General features: G+C 43.0%; 1 protein-coding gene across 4 annotated transcripts; it reads right to left on the bottom strand.

Moving 5' to 3' along the window:
- Positions 1-760: 760 nt before the first annotated feature.
- Positions 761-24,140, bottom strand: myo7ab (myosin VIIAb). 4 transcript variants are annotated; one of them, XM_086099067.1, is made up of 51 exons: positions 23,925-24,140; positions 22,763-22,837; positions 21,523-21,590; positions 20,510-20,623; positions 20,254-20,406; positions 19,198-19,215; positions 18,541-18,725; positions 18,009-18,130; positions 17,664-17,806; positions 17,280-17,393; positions 17,025-17,178; positions 16,664-16,740; positions 16,461-16,580; positions 15,959-16,104; positions 14,968-15,178; positions 14,761-14,896; positions 14,368-14,474; positions 13,327-13,368; positions 12,875-13,012; positions 12,644-12,802; positions 12,468-12,560; positions 12,121-12,215; positions 11,920-12,004; positions 11,086-11,304; positions 9,847-10,164; positions 9,465-9,674; positions 9,199-9,375; positions 8,726-8,815; positions 8,485-8,612; positions 8,251-8,377; positions 7,989-8,108; positions 7,719-7,892; positions 7,385-7,612; positions 7,078-7,248; positions 6,900-7,017; positions 6,687-6,813; positions 5,321-5,490; positions 5,060-5,250; positions 4,870-4,994; positions 4,631-4,788; positions 4,005-4,158; positions 3,779-3,934; positions 3,595-3,700; positions 2,951-3,064; positions 2,800-2,887; positions 2,614-2,720; positions 2,327-2,512; positions 2,146-2,262; positions 1,989-2,072; positions 1,709-1,828; positions 761-1,303 (listed from the first exon to the last, which is right to left on the bottom strand). In XM_086099067.1, exons 3-51 carry the CDS (start codon positions 21,538-21,540, stop codon positions 1,211-1,213), a joined length of 6,606 nt encoding a protein of 2,201 aa, XP_085955193.1. In that variant the 5' UTR covers positions 21,541-21,590; positions 22,763-22,837; positions 23,925-24,140; the 3' UTR covers positions 761-1,210. The 4 variants fall into 4 exon arrangements, with proteins under 4 accessions (XP_085955193.1, XP_085955195.1, XP_085955194.1 ...); XM_086099069.1 differs by lacking the exon at positions 13,327-13,368; XM_086099068.1 differs by lacking the exon at positions 19,198-19,215.
- Positions 24,141-25,961: the final 1,821 nt, after the last annotated feature.

The following is a 25,961-nucleotide window of genomic DNA, read 5'->3' as shown; positions in this document are numbered from 1 at the left end:
GTGTCCAGCGTCGCTACTCCACCAGTGGGGCAAATATCCATCCTCGCAAACCCAGCCCATCTGGCTCCTTAACCAACCTTGCAACCGCCCGGCTTAAGTCCTACATTTCATTTCATTGTGTGCTTCATATGTTCATTTCACTTTATTGAGTGTTATTTTGTTAATGGATTTTTTTTAATTTGCCAAGTGATTTTTTACATTTGTAAGAAAAGATGCCTTTTGCTTGTAACTCGAAATAAACTAAATTTGAGCTCCAAATTTGATAAGATATTGAACTACTCAAAATGTTTATTGGCTGATCTTTAGTGACAGGACAAAGAAACTGGTGTGGGTTTTTAGCAAATATCAAATACATGAAATACAGCCATGTTTTAATTTAATGGGACTGTGGACTGTCGCGCGGACCGAGTAAAAACTCAGGGACAAAAGTGGTCCTCAAATTCTAGTCATTTAATCTTTTAAATTGTAGTAAATAAGCAATCATATCAATGTCCAGAACAATTTGCTAAATTATTTCAATTTGATCGTACATTTGTATTTTTCTTAAGGGGAATTTCCTTCAATGGCAACTAAGATGTGCCGATGTCATCAATTTACAAATGAGGTTAATTAGAATTTATTTTTTACTAAGGCATTTAATGTGACTAAGGCTTTATTAGCGACACAAGATCAAAAATATTACCAATACAGTAAGACGCAGCGAATTGGCAAATAAAAGTAAACTACACATAAGCCCTCATTTAGAAACAAAAACATGCTCTGATGTGTTACGAAGTCATTTATTGACATCTACATGAGAACATGTTGGGGGGGGGGGGGGGGCTTAAAACACCTTGCTAATCACGTACATTTAAACAATTAAATATATATAAAACTGATTATCTATATCATGATATGTGGAGGTGAAGTCTGTGGCACGCGTTATGTTTGCTTCCTTGTCAACAAAACTGACTTACCTCTCAAGTGGATTAGCTTGCTAGCTTCCGGAAGCAACACGGATTTAAGCTAGCCATCTAGCTTCCTAAAACATCTTCAGGCTGCTAAAAACAAAACTATCAAAATCGTTCCAATGTTCTGAAAAAGAGCTACATAAATACCATTGTGTAACATGAAATGTCAACTAGCCGCACGCCCTACGGAAACAAAAAAAAAAAAGCTAAGTGGAAGGCAACTAGTGAGTGTTAAGGGCCAAAATGGCGTCACCGGTCGTTCACTTGCTGCTACCTCGAGAGCTTCGCTGTTTGGTCATGGTGGTTAGCATCTGACTGATGTAGGATGTTAGCAGGTCATCCATTTTGTAGCCCTGGGGGTGATCAAAGTTGACATGAGCTGGGATGAGCATTTAACATTTAGCATTTTTCACAATTGAAATGCTAATGCTAATCTAAACCCTAGAAAACTGGCTCATGTAACCATGAAAACAAAAATGTCAAGTTAATATTGTGTTTATACTATTTATAACTTATCTTCTTTTTTTGGAGTTGGGAAGTAGTCTGCTATTTAACACAACTTATGATTTTTTTTTTTTACACTCCATTCGTAACGTACAAACAAAAATATGACTTATTTTCCTCAAACGTTACACTTCTGTGTAGTCTGATAACATGAATGAAAAACCACAAACACACAAATTGTGGCACATAGAAATATTTTTGAGTCACTTTTTTGTTAACGGTTGAGCCTTGGTGGAGGTAATATTGACACTTACCAATGAGGTTTCACACAGCAGCTTGCTACCTCGCACCAGGTTGCCGATGGTGATGTGGAAATAGGTGTTGCCGCTGCTCCAGTTGGAGATCTTGGTGAAGGGGTGTGTGGTCAGGATGTCCTACAGGAAGCAACCCCGTAAAAAAAACAAAAACACAGGTGTGAAAACTAGAGCATTTCTCATCATCCAATTCTAAAAACAAAACTCCAAGAGGAGGTCTTTTGAAAAATCCCAAACCCAAATTTGGTATGGCCCTCAATAAAAAAAGCACGGGACCTACCTTCGACTTTGGGTCAATCAGACTGACTCCATGTTTGTTTATGGCGATCAGGAGGGTTTCTGGGTAATTTGGATCAGTGGTTTGCTGCATCAAAACAAATGTTTTAAATGCGGCATTCCATGAAGGTCTGACCTTTCAGTGATTGGCAAGTTTGTACCTTGACCTCAAAGAAGGCTGAACCAAACGTGGCCCACTTGTAGATGATTTTCAGGAAGGACAGTTTGGCTTCTTCTCTCGTCTTTCCACATTGTTTGTTGAACACCGACATGATAGACTGGGAAAAAAAAAAAAAACTTCAATCAGAAGGTAAAACACAAACAATGGGGTTTGCCACACACCCTCTTCCAGTCATCGGCAGACAGATGCCGGCTCTGGTCCTGAGGGACGAGGTCTTTGAGGATCTTGGGCATGTTCTGGAAGTGAGACTTGTCCTCCTCAAACTTCACCCTGTAGATGAGTGCCGCCAGCTGGTGCACTTCCTCCTTGGAACACTTGTGGTAACCTCGCAGGTACTTTGGCAGCTCCTACACAAAAGACCAAGAATTGACATTGGAGAAACTGCATTTCTCAAGCGAGTAAATAATAATTTTGTTGAACCCTAATTAAGATATGAGAGTTTAATGACTTGGTAGTAGTGGAAGATGGAGTCAGCCATGGAGTCTTTGCCAGGCATGGTGTTCGTCCACAGTTTTTTCATGAAAAACACCTGGTAGGTCAGTGAAGGCACCACGCCTGCACACGCAGACGGGTTAACACTGTTATGTCGTTTTTCATTTAAGCTGGTAAAGTTGGTCAAATGTCTTTTTTCTACCGTCTTTCACGTGTCTGGCTTTCTTGATCCAGTCGGTCAAGTGGCGCACAAAGTCGAAGAAGAAGTCGCCGTCCGGCACGCTGATGACCTACAAATTAACGGGGAATAATGATCGCAACTTCAAAGCTTTTTACACGCCGGAAAATCGTACCTTATCTGTGATCTTGACGAAAAGGCTGAAACCCTCCGATGATTTAAGCAACAACCGTCCTGAAATGTTGTGGCAGAAGTCTTTGGCCTTGGTACTCGACTCCACTTCAAACACCTGCGAATGTAAACGGACCAAAATGAACACTTGAAGGGGAAGTCAACCCCCCCAAAAACATTCTTGACAATAATATGTTCTATGCAGCCCCACAAGTTTAAATATGTTATTCTGGTTAATATTGTGTTAGTGGAATATGAGTTTTTTATCTATAACAGAAGGCGGCCATTTTGCCACTTGCTGTTGAGTAAAATGACATCACAGTTGCTCAGGTAACAACCAATCACAGCTCAGCTTCTGAAAACAGGTGCGCTATGATTGGTCGGTGCCTGAGCAACTGTGATGTCATCTTCAGGCGACAGCAAGTGGCAAAATGGCCGCCCCCTGAGATGGATAAAAATGGCAGGATTTTGCTGCATAACTCATGTAATATGAATCCGAATGTCGTGTTTAGACTAGTGAGGTCACATATAACATATTATTGTCAAGAAATGTTTAAGGTTGACTTCCACTTAAAAGCAACATTTTTGGCTATCAAACGCACAAGCCAAGCATTAGATATTTGCTTATTTTAAAACCTTAACACTCACCTCGTCCGAGTCATCCGGGAAATAAACTTTGTGGAAGATCTGAGTGGTTTTGTGCTGGATGGCTTCCACCTCCACCAGGTGAGGAGGGTATTTCCTTGACCCGTTTCTACCACAAATTACAAAGCGAGTGAGCTCCATTGGAGCAGGAGGATCGGAAATGAGATAATTGAAGTGAGTGTTTCACCGTAAGGCTTTCTGCAGCCGTTGCATGCAATCCGGAGCCAGAGGGTAGTGCTTCTTAGCCTGGAGGAACTTCTGGATGTGAGGCAGCAGGATGTTGCTCGGAGGAAACAGACCCGTGCAGAGCCACAGCAGCTCCCATCCCTTCTCCTCGCTGTACCTGGAAAACGTGACGCCGCGTCCATACAAATGCACTCTTAGCGCCAGCGGCCATTGTTGGCTGAACTTACTTGATGTGATTGTCGGTGAGCTGTTTGACAATCTGACAGAAGATCTCGTCTTTGAGCGGCTCGGCCTTCAACGCTCCCTCGAAGATCTGATCGGTCAGCTCGTTAACCGAGCGCGCTCGTTTGGAGGGATAATCGCCCATGTACTTCATCACAGGTAGGGCTGCAGTCAAGGTTGTAACGATGTAACCATTACGGCAATATCCGCAATGTTAAAACTGCCACAATGTCGTCGTTGATATTAAAAGCAGCACATCTGTTAAAAAGACCAGGTTGTTTTCCATTTGTGCAGTTCCAGCGCCCTCTGGTGGTTAAATTCTTAATGCGGTTTAATTATAATTAGGCATGTTTTTGGCCAGCTATGTTTAAGACCCACGAGAATGGCCAGATGAAGTGGAACGCAACATGTTTGAGTTCCTTCACAAATAGGCTTGAAGTGCCTCAATATGAAATGTAATTTGTGATTTTAGGTTATGTGCATTGAAATTGATGTTACCTGTACCATTTGAACTGTATGTGTAGTTATATATATAAACTGTCAGTCAAACTATCCTAAAAAAAAATCTCTAGCTCTTGGCTAGCGCTAGATTGTTTTGGTGTGATGGAGGTAATCCTCGATTAAAGGATATCCATGAAGGCCTGGCAGGCCTCCTGGGAAAGCTCCTCGTGGGCTATGACCTTCTTGAAGAGAGGCTGCTTGAGAGGCTCCCGGCTGCAGCTCCACAGACGTTCCTTCCCTCGAGCCTTGGAGATCATCACCCTGCTCAGAGTGCTCTTCGGAGGAGGCCTGGCGACATCACGGATGACGAGGATGATTGATCACAAGTGTGTCTTGAAAAATGAATGACGTAAGCGAAAAGTCAGGAACCTGAAGTAATCGTAGGAGAACTCTTCCAAGGTGTAAGCTTTGCTTTTGTCTTCGCTGTCGGCGAGGCTCGTCTGGGACAGCGTGACAGATTCCCGCCGCTGATCCGGCGTCATGGTCACCAGCGCCTTTGATCGATGAACGCGGCAAACAATCAGACTGGATCGGCGTCACCTCGTCTGGCCTCACTCACCACAATGTCGTATTGAGGTCGGGTGACGGTGGGCAGGACGTAGACGCAGTCGGCCGGGAAGTCTCCTCGCTGTTTGGTCCTGTCGTTGATCCCGTGAGCCCACCCGGAGTTCATCACGTGCTCCCCGTCGTGTTCATCCAGGATGATGAGATCCCCTTTGGAGAAACTCAGGAATGTGGACTCCGCACCTGCTAGGAGATGAAAGATATACGTGGCAGTCAGCTAGCATGTGTTGGATGATGTGCACTTGTGGATTCTCACCAGGGTTGGGACAGTCCATTAGTCCGACCACAAACTTGGACCGCTTCCTCAGACCTTCCAAGAACGCCACAACTAGGTCCCTGATGTCCTCTGCATTATTGGACGTGAACGTGTATTCATCTCCTTTGATGGTGGCCAACGTAAAACTCTGTCCTTGGAGTTTTCCTCCTCTGCAAGTTTCCGCACATCATAAACCTCAAGAGCAGTGATAATTTTCGTCATATTTTTCATCGCAAACATTTTTTTCTGACAAAAATGAAATTGAACGCAAAATAGAAGCCAGTCATTTAGACGATGCCGCTAACTAAATTGACTGACAATTTCATCAATGACGAAAACGAAAACCACACAGTGACAAAAATTCACAAAATCCAATCAGAAGAAGGAATGAAACAGGTGGGAGAAAAAAGCCACTCAAAAACTGTTCAAATTTAATGTTCAAATGTTTCCATTCATTGTGCAGCTGTAAGATTATTCTCAGGCAATTATACTTTTTTTTTTTTTAGGTGAAAACTAAGTTTTAAAACATAATATTGTCAGTTCAAAGTATTTCATTGAAACAAAGTTTAATAAAGAAACGGTTGTGTCAAATGCGTTTAGTGTGTTTAACTACAGTGACAAATGTCATGTCAATGTGTTAATAGGGATAGATAGCTCACCTGTTTTCTAATAGGGATAGACCGATTATCGGCCAAACTTTTTATTTACGGATTTATTTAAATGAACATTTTATTTAAAAAAAAATGATGATGACACTGGGAACTCCCTACACTTTTTATTAAAAAATAAAAATAATAAAATAAAATTAAGAAATTATGATGACATTTTGGAAAACTATTTACAGTAGAAAACTTTAGGGAACTTTTTATTTGCTTAGTTTTTAATTTAGCTTAACACATGCTGATGACCCTGGAAGCTCCCTGCAATTTTTGTTATAATTTTTAAACAAAGCTGTCAGTTCTTTATACGTTTAAAATTAAAAGAAAATATAATTTTAAAAAATTTTGACACCAATATTTTCTCTTTTACTGTAAATGAATATCGGCTTGAAATATCAATTATTGGCAACTGGCTTTAAAAAACATATCGGTCTATCACTAGTTATAGTTTTCTATATAAAAGTTTAAATGTATGCTGAAGGAAAACATCAACGAAATTGTCAGTTTAGTCGATTAAAATTGCGCTTTTTTTTGTCTACTATAATTAGATTAAAACTAAAATACAATCAGATGACTAAATTGTGACAAAAACTTTCATCAATTTTAGTCAAAAGACTAACTAAACTAAATAAAAATGTCATGTCCAAATGAACACTGCTCAAGAGAATAAGACGCCATCCATCATCAGAAGATTTCTTGCATGCTACCTGCTGCTGGAGACCGCGATGATTTCTGGAAACGAAAGCTCCAGAAGGACCTGCTCCTGCTCGTCCACAAAATAAACGCCGGTCCAGTTTACGGCAACAATGACGTCATTCTTGGGCAGGCTTGGCCCTGTGAACGCAAACATGAAGACGCAAGAATGCGCAGTGAGAAATCCTCCGCATAGAGTGGTCAAGCAAACTTTTTGTGTGACCGACCCGAGAATTTGAAGGCCTCGTAGAAACGTGAGAAGAGCAAAGGCCACTTAAGTCGAGCAAACGTCACCACATCCTCCTTCACCTTCTGCGTGTTGGGCCTCCTCTTACTGTACAGTCCCTGGACGGACGTTCACGATTATGACTCGGCAAAAGCAACGTCACCTCGGTCGAGCGCTACCTTCTTGTGGGCGGCGACGATGAGCTGAGCCCACTTCTCCGTCGTTTTGGCGGAGGTGATCTCTCTGTCGGGGATGTAGGAGGGGATGAGGCTGAGGAGGCGATCGTGCAGGATATCAATGCCGTAATCCACGTAATACTGCTGAGAGGCCAGCTCGGCGAGATCCTCCTCCTTATGGGGAAAGCACAAAATCTTGTGGAGACAAGACCAAAACAAGGATCCAGACTTTTGAAGGATAACTATGAGATCAGTTCTGAGAGATAAGAATTAGATTAAGATGCTGAGGATGAGGCCGGTAGCCGCTCACCTTCTCGCAGCGGTATTCACCAAACTTCACCCCTCGCACGATCTGCTGATAAATGAGATTGGTGGCCACGTAGTCATTGGCGGGGTCGTGCCAGGGAGTGAAGATCTCCTTCCTGAAGAACAGCCTCCAGGGGGCGTTGCGCTCCTGGGCGCCCTGCTCCTTGGCGTACTGCTCACACTGCGAGACGGCGTCCATGACATGGTCGCTGCTGCTGCCCAACGATGACACCTGACACGGCAGATTCATAATTTTGATATTCAGCTTTTATCGTCGTCTGTCTGACCTTGAGGCTTTCCAGTTTTTGTCATTGGCTTGTCTCAAGTAAGCGCTGTACCTTGTCAAAGAGAGCGATGTACAAGGAGAAGCCGAAGCGATCTGTGAGGTTGATCTTGTCTGCTAGAGCGTTGCAAAGCTCGCTGGCTGTGGTGGCCGAGTCCGCCAACAAAGTCTTGGTGGTTCCGTCCATAAATGTTACTGGCAGCATGATGGGTTTCTTTGATTTTGTAGCCTGCGGGACAAAGAAATATTCAGACACTCTAACAAAACATGAACCGCCAACCAAACTATTATTTGCTTTTTAGCCTCCGTCTACTTCTTCAGTTACCTGCAACTCCAACCAAGATGGCGGCTGCGTCCGTGTGCGGTTGACAAACGTCCTCCGCAGTCTTTCCTCGCAATACGGAGCATAACCCGGCGGGCCGTTCACCAGGAATGTCCGCAAATACTGCCAAGAGCCAAAGAAAGTTTGTTGTAGCCTTTAAAAGTTCAAATTGATCGTGACAGAGATTGCTTGGTCCATAAGGCGTGGGAACCGCTACCCGTTTACCGTTTCACCCAACCATTGTTTTTTGGTTTTCATGTCATACCTTGACAAACTTCTCCGAGGGTGCAAAGCAGCCGACACAGAGAGACAAGAGGATCCATCCACGGGCATGGCTGCTTTTGGACGGATTCTGAGAGAGCTGCTTGCATATCTGACAGTAAATCTCATCCCTAAAGGGGAACAAATTGAGATTGAAATCGATCAAACGGATCCCTTTTTATTTGTTTATGGCATGTCAGTGGTGCATCAGACATATATCAGAGGAGAGTGGTCACACCTGAGGGCGGGCCTTAGAATGCCATTTCCGATGATGAAGTGAAGTTTCTCCAGGTTGGAGGTAGGTCGTTCCTCCAGCATGCTGTTCCCCTGGAGGCTGTAGTCCCCTTCGGTCAGCCGCCTGGTCACCTACGATATTTAAAAACCGGCAAGCATTTATTTGTGGATGTCAAATGTGTTCATAAGCATCTGTGGCCGTAATTGCACTTCCTGGATGAGACAATCCTGCAAACTGTCCACACCTCTTCAGTGATCTTGGACTTCCTCTTCAGAGTGAGAGACACAAGTTTGTGCCGGACACTGTTCCTCTTCTGGCTGTCTATGGAGCTGTTCTGTAGTTAAAATGAAAAATGACAAATGTAAAATAAAAATAAAAAATCAACATGACTTAAAATTAAAAAAAATGGGCTAACTTTTTAAAAACAACAAAAATGCCTGATTTATTTAAAAAATAAAAATCAGCAAAATTTATTTTTAAAAAATCAGTTTGATTTATTAAAACAAAATCTGCCTGACTTATTTAAATCTGCCCAATTTATTAAAAACTAAAAATCTGCTCAATTTATAAAAAAAAATATCTGCTCAATTTATATAACAAAATGCTTGACTTAAAATAATAAAAAGAATCTGCTCAGCATATTAAAAAAAAATATATATATATAAAAATACGCTCGTCTTATTACTACTCCGACATTTTGGATTACATGTCCCTCACCTCTGCGTCAAACTGCAGCTCCTGCAGCTCCCTCTTGTAGGTCCTCTTGCCGAGGGTTTCATAGATCTTGGTCATGACGGGGATCTTTTCACTGCCGTCATGGAGAACCAGCTGGCATTTGGGCTCGGGCAGATCGCCCATGAATCGTAGCACGGTGATCCACGCGGCTAATGCGGCCTAGCAGACAGAACAGAACAGGACAAGACATCAGGGAAGTTATCATTTGGCAGATGTGACTTTTGCTCCGTGTGCAATTCCAGTCTCACCAGCTGGTCTCCTTCGTCCTCGTGAAAGAGCAGCGGCTGCTTCAGCGGTCGTTTGATGTAGGTGTAGGTGGAGACGCCTTGGAAATACGTGGCCGCGAACTTTGAGAACTTGTACTCCGACAGATCCTCATCTTCCTCGTCGGGCAACGGCAGAGCTTCGTTCACCACCTCCACCTCTGCGTCTTCGCCACGGGGCATGTTCACTAAGTCCTGCGCAAAAGGTAGAGAACAGTAAATTCCATCTGCATCTTTTAACCTGATGGTTTTTTTTCTCCACTTTACAGTTTCTTTCGCTCAAGTTAATCACATCCTCATCATATCTACCTCACTTCAAATAATCGCTTCCATTCGTCCCCGAACTAACAATTGACCGATTCCATACCTCAAAGCCGGCGGGGCCTTGTCCGTCCTGATTGGGCAGCGGTCCGGGGTTGCCCAGGAATCCGAACATGCGGTCCACCATGTCCGAGTGATCCACCGGCTGCTCGCGGTCCCTTTCCATCTGCTCCAGCAGCTCCTTCTTCCTGCGCGTCTCCTCCCGCTCTTCACGGTCACGCTCCTCCTGCTGCTGGACCAGCTGGACCAGGCGCTCCTGGTGATTGCGGTCCGCCTCGGCCTTGGCGCGCCTCGCCGTCATCTGGTTGCGGAGCCGCCCCTCCTCGGCCAGGCGCTGGTGATCGGCCTCCAGGCGATGCTGCAGCTGTGCGGCGAGGGTTGAAACGATTCTCAATATCAGGAACTCGCCAAACTCACCCTGTGTGCCGGAACTGGAAAAGCGCCGCTGCCTCTCTCGGAACAATTATCCTAAAAGCTACTCATGATCCACTTGATAATAAACGGACATTTAAACCACGGTTAAAAAAGTACACAATATTTATTCAAGCTTTGATGTCATAACAGGAAACAAAGAGGCATTTGTCCACTGGGAAAATCAACACACACTTGTGGCTCACATACAAAATGTTGCTGTATAATAAAAATAAAAAGGTATAAAATAAGGTTATGTGGTGACACACCAAGATTCGTGCAAGAATCACAAGGAAGAAAGGCATTGAAAAATAAATACTGACTCAATTAGAAAATAAAATGTCGTCACTGAGCTGAAAAGCCAAATAAATAAATAAAACGTAACACTGGTTAAAACTTCATAGAAACACAGAAATGCAATAAATTCACATTCACAGTTCAGTCAAATGACGTTTTAGCAAAAATAGGTTTCTGGGCTAAAAACAAAAATGGAAAAAAATTGGTTAAATATCTTTTTAATTAACACTTCTGATACCTCCCCTAGTGTAGTTATGTGAATGATTTTGGTTTTCTTGCTTCTGCCTATGTCACCTCTGCTTTTCTGTACAAAATGTTGCCCTTTATCTTGCTGTGCAAGTGTAAGAAATAATTTTCATGTTACAAACAAGCCTCACAATCAATCAAATGTTTTGAATTATCACTATTGTAAGGAAGTCAATAGATGAAAGGTATTTGATGTGACTTTGGAAATGAGCACAAAGCAAATACAAGTCTGGCTTTCGGACATAACGTCCCTTCAGCAGTAATAGGCGGGTCTTTGCGGCACTCTAACGTGAAACAAATAGCTGTAGTAAACGTAATGATGTGTTTTTACCTCCGCCCTGAGCCTCTGGCCGAGGCGTCTGGCTATCATGCCCCTGGTGTAAGCCTGGATGGTCAACACGGCGCGCAGACGCTGCCAGAACATCCGTCGGACCAGGAACCCCCGGCAGCGGGCTTGGATGAGGGCCATGCAGCGGCGAGTGGCGCAGTAGCTCGTGAAGTACTTCCTGGCCCGGTAGGCGGCCTGCAGGCGCAGGAAGCCGCGGCGCATCTGGAAGGTGTGAGGAAGCAAGCGTGTTAGCGCTGATTGGAGAGTGATAGGAATGCCCCCAAAAAAACATGTGGACGGACGAGAGAATAGATAAAAGCTGCTGGACCGTCTAGCTCTTCTTTTCGACACTGTCCAGCCAAACTCCACTAAAGAACTGTCAGTGCTCGTTGTCTCCGGAACAAACATGGCTGCTAATGCTACAAGTAGCTGCACCTTAGGGGCGCGGCGAGAAGTTGACAAAATATCAGTCAGACGTCCTCGAGAGAGAGAGAGAAAACCTGAAGCTATGAGGGTCCTAACAGAGTAAGGCAGAGCCTTCTCATTGTCCATCCTCTTTCTCCACCTCATTGATTCTGCGCCAAATGCCGTTTATCTTACAAGTGACTTCACATCGCATTGAGATTAAAGAATGATGCATTAGTGATTATGGAGGGAAAATTTTAAATAGCATTCAAGTAGACTTAGACACGGTCACTCAACAATTTTTATGTTCCATGGATATACATAACTCCGACACTGATTTTTGTTCTGAATCTAAATATATCAAACACCTTCCTCTGTTCATGTTCCAAGAGTCCACAAAAAAATTGCTGATTCGTCACTTATCCCACTTACAATTTTGTAGTCCTTCCTGCAGCGATAACCGCGCCACAGCTTCTGGATTACGGTCACAGCACTCCTCAGTCGGAGGAAGTTGGTCCTGATAGAATGCCGGAAGAAGCATTAAAAAAAAAAGGAATGTTGATGTGGAATAGGAAGAGAATAATAATAATAATAATGGATTTTAAGAGAAAGCATTTCCAGCATAGTCCTGACCTCTGCTTGAGTCCGCGCACCGCCTTCTGGATGAGGATGACCTTGTCGGTGATGCCCTTGTCCCGTTCGATCTCCAGCTGCATGTCGTGGTGATCCTGATGGGAAACAGGACGTCAGACGATTAAAAAAAATGAAGAAAGTGAAGCTTACAACAACATTTTTAGTGTCGCTTTTATTTTTCATAGCAAAACAAAAACAACCCTCAATTGAAGCACAAAGCCAAATGTTGAATCCAATTTTTTCCAATTTGTCAGCCAATAAGCACATTTGTAACGCCAGTCACAGTGACGAAAAACCCACCGTCCCAATAATTGCGATAAAATTCTACCGTTCAGGTATTTAATTACCTTGAGGAAAATCTTGGTTTTACCGATCTGCCAGTCTCCATGTCTTCCCAATCTGGCCAGGACTATCTGCTGGCAAGTTCCTCGCAGGTCCTCCTGGATGGAAAAAAATCATACGGTTTGGTTTATCCCCCCCCAAAAAAGCTGTGTCCACATTACAATGTTTTAATGCTAACCACCTGCACATGCGCGGGTTTGACGCCAGGCAAAAGAACTCGGTAACGATCTACAAACTCTGCAAAGGAATATCGGATGGGATAGCCGGCCCGTCTGATCCGGATGGTCTCCATCATGCCAGAGTAGCGCAGCTGACGGATGCACAGCTCTCTGTCGAACAACTGAAAGAGAGTTCGCAACAAACGTCAACATGATTGATGACAAAGGACAGAGTGAAGACTTGTACAACTCACCATGGGTTTCTTGAGCTCATTGGGTTTGATGCAGCGAACGAAAAAAGGTTGACATACGCTGAGCGTGCGCATCAGCATCTCTAGTGAACGCTTGAACTGGCTGCTCAGCGTCGGTGAGCGCTTCCTGGTCTCCACGCCCTGCGTAGGAACACAAGTATAACAAAACTGAGCAGCTGTTATTCCGCATGTTGTTGTTTGTGTTTATCACAAAATACAAGAAGACACGCTGACTGTAGAAACACGCTACAATTCACAACACAGGAAATACAACAAAATCTCTGACAGCTTGTCATAGAAAATTAAAATGTCTGTCAGAGAGTTTGCAAAATTCTTTGGGAATTTCAATGGGAAAAAAATCAACACCAACTTCCACCTGTGAAATAAAGAAGGGGGCTACAGATCATTGGACTTTATTTAAAAGAATCAAATACGCATTAGAGAACTGATGTTACCTTCGGCGCAGGCGTGCTGGGCTGCTGATAGCCACACAGAAACTGATGGCAAAGAGTGAAGAGACAGCAGATTGATGGAGGAAGGGATTGGCGGTATTAGTAACAAAAAAGAAAAAGAAAAGAAAAGCTGAAGGGAAGCAAAAGTCACTAGAGACGATACAACAGAGGTCCTTGGTCTGGATCTGGACCCAGATTTCTTTCTATGCAGGTCCACAACTTGTCTTTTCTTTTCTCTTCAACTTTTCAAAAAAAGTTTAATAAACTTAGTATGAAGAACTTTTGGGAGTTTTACAGTAGTTTGCTTGTAACCGGCACAATTTTTAAGGGATTTTCTTGACTTTTAGGGGATTTATGTAACATCATATTGACGCCTTCTTAAGATAATCGCCTAAAAAAAGTTTTTGTTTTTTTAGATTTTTCTGGAAACACCAAAAATTGAACCATTCGCATCATGAGAAGATGATTTAGGCAAAAAATATATTTTTTGCAAACTTAGGCAATTATTTTAAGAGGGTGCCGATATGTTAACCTGCACAATTTTGGGGAGATTTTTTATTGTGAACCCCGCATAACTTTTTAGGAAATGCATGATTAACATTAAGGTATGATGGAATTTCTTTCTAATTTCATTGTGGTCGTTTTTTCTACCTGAATCATTTTTATAGGATTTCTGTTAGCCTTACATTAAAGCTGTGTACATTTTTGAGTATTGACAAAAGTCTTATTTTCTGTGCTAGATTTGCTGCTTTTATGGTTATGAATTTATAGTCGTCTTACCTTTAACATGAGCAACGTTTGGGGGCTTTCATAAGTCTTTGTTGAACCTGCGCAATTTTTATGGGATTTTCTGTTAATCTTATTTTACCCTGTGCAACTCTTGAAGACTTTACCGTAGTCTTATTTTAATGTGCGCAACTTTTGAGAGCTCTTTGCCTCTTAACTGAGGACCACTGCTTCAACAGCATCTGCCTAAAGCTCAAAAGTGGGGGAAAAAGGAGGTCATAAGAAATCTTGTTGGGAGACATATTTTTTTCTTCTCACCATGGCTACGTCCGCCTGGAAGATCTGCTTGATGAACTTGTTTTTGGACGAGTGAACGAGCTGGATGATGTCCGTGTGGAGGCTGTCACGGTTTTTTTCCAGGAAGCCTTCAAGGCGAACAAAAACAAATCACAGAAACACAACTATAGTAGGACAACCTGCTAGGGAAAAAAATATATAATTTTCGACATTATTTTTATGCCTTCTTGATTAATTTGACTTTTTTTAATTTTTTTTTTAAGAAAAAGATAGTTCTAAAGGACTTCTTGTGCACTTGTGTTTCATTTGTTTGCTCTACCAAATATTCCTATAAGTTATCCAAAATTGAAGACAGAGCTAATTCTTGGCTGAAGTTGCAATCCTAAAACAAAACTTCAACAAGACCGAACTTACCTCTAGTCTCGTAATGCACCACACCGGCAAAGTGTTGAATACCAAACTGGCTCTCGTAGCTGTTCTTTGGGGGGATGTAGTTGGAGTTGAGTTTGTGCTGTGAGTTGAGCTTGTACAACATTGTGGCATCAGTTCCCTGGCAGAGGAAAAAGATTCGTCAATCAACTCTACTACATATCAGATGATTTTTTTTTGGTTTTGTTGAACCTTGGGGAACTTGCTCTCCTCGTCGATGAGGGAGATGATATTCATGGGCTTGTTGGCAATCATGTCCAGCGCATCTTGGTTGTCGGTGAACTCGATGTGCTGCCAGCTGATGTCCTCCAGGTTGTACTCTTCCTGTTCCAGCTTGAAGACGTGACGCACAAAGAACTGCTGCAGGTTCTCGTTGGCAAAGTTGATGCACAGCTGCTCAAAACTGCGATAAAAGTCGTGACAAAAGCGTGAACATTTTTCAAAGTCCGAGTCTTTTCTTGCTCTCTAATTGTCAAAGTCATATCTTGACTAAAAGTCTTGACTTGCTCTCAACTACTCAAGTTTTAGTATTGAGTTGGTCTCAATGGTCTCAATGTCTTAACTTATTCATAAACTCATCACCACAAAGTTCCAGGCGTTACCTTAGTCTCAACTCCTCCAATTATTGGTTTTGACTTGTTCTCATTGACTCAAAGTCTTGATCTCGTCTCCATTCTTCAAAGTCTTGGTCTTGACTTGGTATCAACTCCTCCACTCTTGATTTGTCCCAACACTTCTCGACTTGGCTTCAATGGATCTCATCTTGGTCTCAACTCGACTTCACCTCAATTGCCCAAAGGTCACAATTTGTTCTCAACACGTCAAAGTCATGGTTTTGACCTGCCTTGGTCTTCGCCTTAACTTGGTTTCAACTCCACAAATTCTTGTCTTTGTCTAATCTCCTTAAAGTTTTTGTCAGGACTCAGTGTGGACTCCCCAAAGTCTTGATTATACCTTGGACTTAACACCTTAAAAATGTGGTCCTTGACTTGGTCTCAAATCCTTGGTTTTGGTCTTTATTTAGCCTCAATGGTTTCGACCTGCGTTGACCTCGGCCTTGACATCACAACTTCACAAAGTCTTGTCTTGATCCCGACTTTGACTCCTCAAAGTCTCAGTCTTTACTTAGACTTAACAGCTCAAAGCGTATGTCATGAAAAACCTTTCCTCCAGTCAAACTGACCTGTTCACGAAAAAGTTCTCAAATCCAAAGATGTCCAGCAAGCCGATGGACCGACGCATGATTGTACTGTCATTGCAGGACGGCGGTCTATATATGGCGGCGTTGATCTTGTCCACAATCCACACAAACAATCTGCCGTAAATACCCTACAGGACCAAAAAAAAAAGCACTTCAGACCATCTATACAGTGCTGTGATGTTTTCATCGGTGGGACGTTCTGAAGTACAAACACTGTACTTTGTTACTGTATTTTAAATGAGTATTTGTATTTCTGATGACTTTTTACTCCTTCGACTGCATTGATTCTGACTTTTTAGTCATTACTTTGTCAAGATAGGCCCGTTACTTTTTCCAACCTCAGAAGAAGACGACAAGATGCAAAGATGACAAAGAGGTGTATAGTCAACTATGATCGAGATCTTGAGGACTTCTAAGCCGGCGAAATAAGAGTTTGAATTCTTCCTCCACCTTTGGGAGTTTTACATTCGTTAAAGGTCCAAACCTTGACAAAGGCATCCCGTACATCCAGGCCTTGTCCCACACTGAGAGGTGTAGCCACACTTTCACCGCGTGTGATCAGGGTTCGAGTAGTCAAACACACCATGACATCCTTGGGCTCCACCTGGGGACCATTGGCAGAGAGCGGAAATTAAAACGGCGACATCATTACAACTTCACATCTGCTTACGCTGGTAAATTATGCACCTCCATGAGGGAAGCAGCCGTGACCAAGTCAGGTGATCTGACGACAACGCAGGCGTCCAAGTTGTCGTATGTACGAGCTGATGGAAACAGGAGAAAATACTTAATTCTAAGTCAAAAACTCCTCAAATATTGGTCTTCACTTGACCTCAACTCATCAAAGTCTGTTATGAGTTGTCTGACTCCTTAAAGTCCTAAGTTGGTCTGCCGCCCACCCAAAGTTTTTGCCATGACTTGGTCTCCACTCCTCAAAGTCTTGCTCTCAACTCCTTACAGCATTTACTTGGTCTCACTTTTCTTAAGACCCCCAATGCAGATTCACATAGACGACAACAACAGTTGGCTTATGAGTTTGGTGACTTGCCCTCAAATCTCAGGTTGCCCATGTGCAAGATGGCGGCCAGTAACTTGGAGATCTCCCAGGTCTCCGTCTCGGTGAACATGAGCACCTTCATTGCTGCCAAGATGCTGGAGTAGTCGGTCAGGTCGTCGCGACCGTCGCACTTGGTGCACTGACCCTGCGAGGTTGAAACATTTTTTAAACATGTACAGAATTTATGAGGTTTGGATCAGAAGGATTGGAAACATCGATCTGTCAAGGAATGCAATGAAGACCCACCATGGTGAGGTAGGAGTAGTCCGTGGCCAGACCCAGGCCGAGCTTGGCCTTCATCTCTGGAAGCATGCCCTTCAACATGCAGTAGAAAATATGGTAGTTCCTCTCATCTGGTGCCTGGAGACACCCAAAAAAAAGATAAAAACTCACAAGCTGATTCTTTAAGTTTACAATGAACTTCCAGAAATAGTGAAAAACAACGACGTCATATAGCATCTGACGGCGTTTAAAAAAGAGCACTAAAAATTGAACATTGTTGAGTTTTTCAGTAGATAATGGAGAATAAGTTCCAAAATAAAACCACAAATAAAAACCGTAAATTCGCAAATAGTGAAACGTGAATGTGAGTGAGATTACACAATGATTTCTAATGTGTTTTTTCCCCACCTGCCGACACACACGGGACTTCTCCAGCAGGTACTGTTCTATTTTGGCTCCTTCGATGGCCCCTCGCTTGTTGAAGTGGATGTCGATGTACTTCCCGAAGCGGCTGGAGTTGTCATTGCGGATGGTCTTGGCATTACCGAAGGCTGAATACATAAAAACTAGATTAGACTAGATAAATAAAAAAAAATGCATGTCAAGTTAACATTTTGATGATGAAGTGGTGCCTCCACGAGTGAAAATACAATTTGTGGTTGGTGGATGAAGGTGCGTGGTAAGAAGTAACTGATTCATATGACACAGGACCGCTCCTTCAAAACTTTGGCATTTAAAATGAGCCGGTCTTACCTTCCAGGATGGGCGTGGCCTCCAGGACCTGCTGCTCAATCCAGGAGTGCTGACCGCTGATGGCCGCCAGGAACTGAAGAATCAATTTGGTGCTTTCGGTCTTCCCAGCTCCGGACTCACCGCTGCCACCGGCAGAAAATATCAGGCCATAGCCACACTACAGATTTTTATTCCACATTTTAACTTAATTTTGAGGATTTATATGCTTTTGATCAACTCAAATGGCCTTTTCCGAAAATTCCTTTCTTCAGGATTCTGACTGGGAGTCAAGGGTTATATGATTCGTGGCCCGTACATTTGGTACCTGGGCTTTGGGGACATATGCGACTTAATTAACACTAAATTCCACCATTATCATGTTGTTGTTATAGCAACCATCTATACTATACAAAGGTGCAGTTTTGCCCTGACCAACTAACGAGAGGACAAAATTGTAATCTGATTGGGTACAGTTTAAAATACAACAGATTCTGAATCCCTCGGGGAGATTAGATTGACATGGAAACACATCGAGGCTGAATGACAGACGCACCTGATGATGCAACACTGGTCCTTGTTATTGCGCTGCATGTTGAAGTAGCAGTTGTCGGCGATGGCGAAGATGTGCGGCGGCATCTCGCCGATTTTCTTGTTGGTGTACAGACGGATCTGGTCGGGCGTGTAGATGGGCAGCAGCTGGTAGGGGTTGACAGCCACCAGGATGGAACCGGTGTACGTCTGCCAACACAGGACGGAATAGTTAATTTTTTTCATATAATATTATATAGCAATCCCCAGATGGGACACAAAGATTACTATCTGTAAAATATATAACTACCCCGCCTTTTTCTGTGTTGCTGTAAGTGGCGTGCAAACCCCGGGGTCCCATACCACCCCAATTTAGCAAAAACATTTCAATGGGTAGCAAAATGTCATTTGCAGGGCAATACACCATGTATACTTCGTAAAGTAAATCATCATAAAATGACGTGAATTAATTCCAGTAGCTTGTCATGTCTATGAGCTACAATTCTTTAAAGCGGCATTAGCGCGAACAACAAATCATTTTCAAAGGCCTCAATTTTATGTGATTCAACTACAGGGAAATCAAAATTTTCAGCATGAGATAATCAAGGCATTAGCAGGAGGAGGCGAAGCTGGCAAAAAGGTTAAAGATTAGCATACGCGCGGTGTGACCATTCATACTCACCCTTCCACCGCAATTTGTCTACATGAGGAGAAAACACAACAACCAAGAGACACATTACATAAATACATTTTCTACTTGAAGATATTCAATGACTTCATTAGTTAGAAACAACGTACACAATCTAACCTTAGTCTTAATGGACTCTATGTAAATATACGATCATATAAGATCATCATTTATATAAGACGAATAATAAGCACCTCTCTCGAATAAAAACCTCACATTTCTCATCAGGAAAAAAACCCATGTAGAATGTGTAATGATCTCAGGTCATATTTTTGACATATGGAACATTTATATATATAACTGCCATTTGTTGTTATATTATTTTTGACTACTGAGCCCATTTAAATTCTGTTACTAACCAAAACAGCAGCACCCACCAAAGCACAGTATCAAAGTCAAGCTTACATTACGTGCATTTGGCATAGTAGGATTCGAGAACGACAGTTGTGTGCGTCGTCTATTCTTGCTTACATAATAATCATTATTATTTAGTTGCAAATTCCACTTTCACTTAGCATAAATTGTAATATACTGCTAACATAGTATTACAAATAATTGTACAAATACACCAAATAACAAAGGAATTTTTAGACATTAGCTGTAAATTGGTCTTCTGAAAAGAATTTTTACGTTGTTGAATTTGTCTATATATGAGTTTCACGGTTTGAATTGAATGACTGAACTAAATAATCATATTGTAAATGATGACTGAGATGTATTTTTATATTCTTTTCTTTTCCTTCCTTAGGATTTGCATATCATGCATTTAATTGCCTTTGTAGTAATAACGGGCTTTTTAAACAAACGCATATATGCTATCGTTATATAGTGCGGGCGTACTTCATGTCAATTATTTATAGTAGCAAGTACACTTAACCGCAGGGCATCGTGGACACAAGTAAACAGCTTAACCTGAGTTAAGAGCTTAATAGTCAGGCTAGCAGCTGTAGTGAATGTAGTCGGGCGGCTAACAGATAGCGACTACAAACGTTTTTATGTGCTACGTGTATATGAAATTAGGCATAAATTGTATGTGGGGTTGTTACTGACATAGATGACGCGTTCGTTGTAGCGGATCAGGAGGTTGCGCAGGATGCCGGCTTCGTTGAGGTCGCCCAATCGGATCATGTCCTCCACCCCCTGGATGGAGGTGGGGTGCATGGGCTTGATGTGGCTGGCGTTCTGAGGGGAGATCCAGTGTTCCTGCAAGGAGGGAGGGATTACTACCCTCTTGTAGCAATGCTTTCTAAAGTACTGCAGTAAACACCATTAAACATATTTGAGAAGATCATTGAAAACAACTCACCCGGCCTTCATCGTCCAGCACTTGGATCTCGCCTGAGTCGCACAGTTTGACAACCGCCCCCACAGGGACGTCAAACTCCCGTCCCGTTTTGAGGTCCAACCACACATAGTCGCCCTGGAAGAGACAGTCAGGTTACACACGAAATGTCATGTCAAACTCCAGAAATTTTTTTAAAATATATTTTTAAAAAACCATTTGAATTAATATAAATCAATGTGAATTGAAGGAAATTTACTGGAAACGTTCATAATTTCAAATTTGTCCATACGGATCACTGCCATCATATCTCACAATTCTTGTCGCAAGTCAAAGCAAAAAAAGGCAGGTCCCTCATATATCAAGGCATCACTGAATATTGTCAATTATGTTGCAAAGATTTTATCCTGAGATTTCTGATCTAATTCTTGTAAGAGAAAGGACCCTTTCGTAATCTTTCCATTTGTTCTTGTCCTTCCCTGTAGCCAACGTCATCCGACTTTATCATATTTTTATCTTATCGTTGGCTGATAGCGTAATTGGTTCGTGCTTATCGGGGTTTAGGCAAATTTGGCTTTGTTTGGGGAGGTTCAGGGTGGGCAGGAGGTGCATGTGACGGTGAGTAAAATAGTGAGCGACAGCTTCAGTCGGACTCAATTGACTTCGAGATTAGGATCGCAGTCGGCCAAAGTAAAGAGCCATCTCAAAGTCAAACACACCGGCGATTATGGACCGTTTGGATTTATTAGATAAAAATACGGTAATTGTTTGACAATATGACTGTGTTCTTCAAAAAATGATCAAAAATCAGAATAAAAAGATTTAAAATAAAACTCTTCAAATCACCTCAACAAAGTTATTTTAGTGATTTTTTGAATATTATTATTATTATTTTTTAAATGTGCTTTTATTTTTTGCGGGTAAAACATCTGAGTTTTTCTTTTTTTTAAATAAACACTATGAAATATACTGCATCCTTTAATGCTAGCGCCATGGGTGACCACATTTTCACTTTTTATTTTTCCTTGCTGACGTACCTGCTGCAGAATGACCATGGCTCAGTGTCGGCTTGACTGCAGGACATCAGACGTCACATGCGCGGACCCTGCAAAGTGCACTTATATTAATATTGATGGTTTTTAATATTAGAAACATAACATTTTAAACATGACTGAGAAGTGGAAGAAAACATTTGTGTGTGTTGGGGTGTGTGTGTGTGTGTGTGACGGGGTGGGGGGGGGGGGGTGGCGCCACCACGGGCTTATTGGATTCCTGGAGTTAATCCTACCACTTAAGCAGCAAGCATAGTTTACTGTACAGTCATTAGCATGACTGCTCAATGATTTGCTCCCCCATTCAAGCCATATAGAAAACTTATAAATACTACAACACAAGTGATGTTTTTTAAGTTTAGCGTTGGTCAGTATTCATGCAAGGGTGAGCAAGGAATTCCGTAAATAACAGTTAAAAATGAATAAAACGTGTAGGTTTCTGAAATATTGGACTCTTGCTAAGAAAAAATTAGAACAATGTCGAATAAATGCACATCGTCTTAAATAAACCAAATCCTATTTTCCTGCCATTTTTTTAAAAACTTAACACTAGCTACTCTCAACAAACAAGGCACTCCTAGCATATTCAATATTTTAATTAGCTCTCTATGAGTTGCTGTTAAATGTTTTGGCTCCTTTAAAATGCGTTATAGAAAGCTAAGCTATTACTATTATTATCAATGCACATGAACTTCAATTTTATGTTCACAAAACTTTAAACAATTACAATTGCAAGTGCCAAAAATGCAGTGGTAATATTTGATAAGAATTCTAAAAGCTAATCTATTTTTGCCACTTATTGTCTAATTTTGAAACGGCTTAGAATAAGACGGATATGCTGAAATGTTAGCATACCCTCTGCTAGCATTAGCAGGCGCTTTAGCACCTGTCCATTAAGGCAAGAATTGCTACCATGGTGGTGTTAGCATGCTAGTTTTCAGCATTGTCAGAATTTTCCACTTAATTGTGGCCAAAGTGGGAAGAGTTGTACACACAAATGTCATCCTTTAGGTTAGCAACACGTAGTGAAACCTTTCAAAAATATTTGCTGGGATTTGTCTAGTTTTTATTATCAGCTCGTGAGGCCATTCCATAGTTAGCAACATGCTAATTATTATCAATCATATATGTTCAATAGGCATCTTGCGAAGCAACTAATCTGCGTGTGAGTGTGTGATGCTACACTAACACATGATGACAAGTATGTGGAAGAGTTGCGACTCACATGGCTGGATGCGTGAGCGACTTTCATTGTTGACTGAGCCAGTTTAAGACTTTCCATTGTCGTCCATGGGCGCCTCTGCAGAAAAAAAAAAGAAGAAGAAAAAAAGTAACACTGTGATGTTTGTTACAGTTAGCTTAGCTCTATTAAGATGTAAAAAAACCCAAGTCAAATTAATCTAAAAATATTAATGGCAAACTACTTTATTGTGTATGTTTATATTTATGTGTTTACTCTGATTTGTCACAATGTTGAGGATTATGGTGAACTTAGTTTCTGTCAGAATTATTGTCATTGCACACAGGATGTTTAGTCAGTGATTTGAGAAGAAACAAAACTATCAATCTATCCATCCATTTTTAATATCGCTTGTCCTGTTTAGGGTTGCGGGTTGCTGGAGTCTATCAACAACATACCATTCATCATAATATTTATGGTTATTTTAACATTTAATAGCAAATGTGCTGTGTCAGCTGTGATTTGGAGGAAACAACATATACTATACATTTAGTAAATATTTCATCATCATTGTTATTAGCTCTACTTCATAAAAACTAAAATTAAAACACTCAACTGAAAGAACAGGACTATTGTCTATAAAATATTATATGCACAATAATTATAAATACAGTATACCAAAATGTGCAACTTTTGTTTGAACGTTTTCAAGATCTTGTGCAGGAAAGGCGCAGGCCAATCGCGTGCATTCTGAGTCTTTCCACATGACACAAGCTGGCTAATCATGGCCCAGCTTTTTTCCAAGCCGGAGTGAGTGGGTGCAGTGAAGGAGAACATAAAACACAAAAATTTTTGCATTTTAAAACTAGAAAATTGCAGTTGTTCGCTGCTAATATCAGTTTGGATTGTTCATATACTGTATCAAAACGTTCGGTAGCAATTGGTGACGGCTCAACATTCATTATTGAATTGGAAAGCATTTTGTGTATTATAAAAGACAGTTTCTTTCAGTTCTACAGGAGGCCTCCATGCAGTTTACTGAAGTCTCCTTTAAGAGCTGGCCAATGAGCACAGAGCCAGCATAAGAGGCTTTGGCCTAAAGCTGAGGCCACCAAGGCCGGCGAGAACTGCTCGTTGTGGCATGGTGGTGAGCGAAATCCTTCAGTCATGACCCAACAAACCAACATCATCAAATCCCTCCACTAACCTCTCAATATGAAGACCCCTGTTGCCGTCACTTCTGGTGGGCTCTGGTTTATCCACAAGCACAGTCCCAGTTGAGAAGACGGATGGTTTCTGCCTTACGGGACCTTGTGCTAAAAATCCGATTTGGAAAACTGCGGTGGGTCCTTTGAGGGGTCCTTTGAGTGGTTTTCCGGTGCAGGTCAGCGAAGGAGTCCTCCAGACTCTCGCTGAATCTCATTCATGGCTGCTGATCCTGATTAGGAAGGCGGTGGGTGGAGTCTGCAGGACGAGGTGGAGGAGGAGGCGGGGTGATGAGGGTACAACATTGTTAAGCAAACTTAGACGTTTTGTTGAAAATTGACTTTTTAGTCACAAAGTGAGTACTAATGTTACGCAAAAGTGGTTTGTAATTTGGTATAGCTGCCACAAGATGGCAGCAAAGCACTTTAAAGGATCATAAAGCATCAACACCATGCATCTAGGATGTACACAATTACAAACCCATGTTACATAAACAATTGTATTCAGTTGTTAAATTATTTAACGAACCACCTTCCCATCAATAGTATTAGCTAGCATACAAGCCTAAATAACACGCTAGCACCTGGGAGGATTATTGCTTGAACTTTTAGCCACAACTCAGGTACTCTCATCATCTTGTCTGGTCAACATTGCAAATTATTCTTTGTGGACAGCGCAACCTAAAAATGTTTATTATTATTTGCATTTTTTGTTGTTGTCTTAATTCAGGTCAAGCAAAAATATTAAATACAATTAAAAAAGCCATAGGTTGGGGGGGGGCCCCGCTGGTCACACCTCTTAACTCACTACACTAGGTTTGCACAATACACTTTTATAGACATATAGGGCACATAACACACTTTGGGGGGTGGGGTAGGGTGGAAACACCGTCTTCACCCTACAACTCCCCTCCAATTTTAATACACCACACAACTTGTGGGTGGGGGGGGGGGGGCTTGTGGGGGTGCCATCGGTTGGGGGCCGCAGTATAGAGCAGTGCTGCGGTCCCCTGTCCGTGTCGCCACCCGCCCCCCCCCCCCCCCCCGCCCTATCTATTTTTTTTTAATGCACCACATACACTCAGCAACATGCTTGGGTGGCGGGTGGATCGGAGCGTGGGAATATCATTTCCATCGGCTCCGGTTCACCTGCTCCTAATTTTAATGCACCACACACACACACTTGTATATACACTGGGTGGGGTCACATTCACGGTTTAGGGGTAGAGTTCGCCAGTCCGCGAGCTGGCGGACTCAGTAACAGGGGTTAATTTTCACAAAGAACGCTGGGGTGACGACCGGGGCCTTCCCCCGCTGGGCCTGGGGTTCGGGGGTGTCGGCCGCCCTCCGGTGCCCCCATCTCCCCCTTCTGCCCCCGGTGTTCCGTCCTTCCACACGGCGGGGGGTGGGGTGGGCGCGGCTGCCCTCTCCGCTCCGCTGCCCGGCCCCTCTTCGGCGCCGGTGCCTGGGTGCGGGTGGTCCCCGGGGGCTGGGGGTCGGGGGTTGGGGGGCTGCCGGTTGGTCGGGGGGGGGCGGCTTTGTTGGGGGGGGGGGCGGTGGTGGGGGTTGCGGGGTGGGGGGTGCTGGGGGTGGGGGGTGTCTGGGGGATTGGGGGCATGGGGGCGGCTGGGGCTGGGTTGGGGTGGGTGGCGGGGGTGGATGGGGGGCGGGGGGTTGTGGGGGGGCGGGGGTTGGGGGCCGGTGGGGTGCCTGGTGGGCCTGCAGTGCCCCGTCCTGCTGCGTTGGGCCGGGGGCGCGGGCCGGGTTGGGGCGGGGGGCGCTCCTGCTCCTGGGTTTGCTCTCCGGCCGGTGGCCCTGGTGGGGCCCGGGGGTCGTCCTTTGGCGCTGCCGCGGCCTGGGGGGCCCTGAGGTGTTGCGCTTGCTCTGTTCCGGCGGGGGTCGACGGCTCCCCTCTTTGGTGGAGATTTTCATGCATGCCAGATCCACCACACCAGCATCTACCGAAACTCAGACACAATCTGTTTCCTCCTCAGGTTATTGAATCGGTGGAGGCTGGTGTCTCGGATCTCACGCGGCTT

The sequence above is a fragment of the Leptonotus elevatus genome, chromosome 16, assembly GCF_054856555.1.
Source record: "Leptonotus elevatus isolate MCC_2025b chromosome 16, RoL_Lele_1.0, whole genome shotgun sequence".
In the NCBI taxonomy this organism is placed as follows: Eukaryota; Metazoa; Chordata; class Actinopteri; order Syngnathiformes; family Syngnathidae; genus Leptonotus; species Leptonotus elevatus.
This window is presented reverse-complemented; position numbering and strand designations above follow the sequence as displayed.

Excerpts from the sequence above, each read along its gene's own strand:
- myo7ab (XM_086099067.1), bottom strand. Across the intron at positions 7,018-7,077 it reads TCGTCGCCGCCCACAAGAAG|GGACTGTACAGTAAGAGGAG; the intron begins GTAGCGCTCGAC and ends ACGTCCGTCCAG. Across the intron at positions 3,065-3,594 it reads TCCCGGATGACTCGGACGAG|GTGTTTGAAGTGGAGTCGAG; the intron begins GTGAGTGTTAAG and ends TTACATTCGCAG.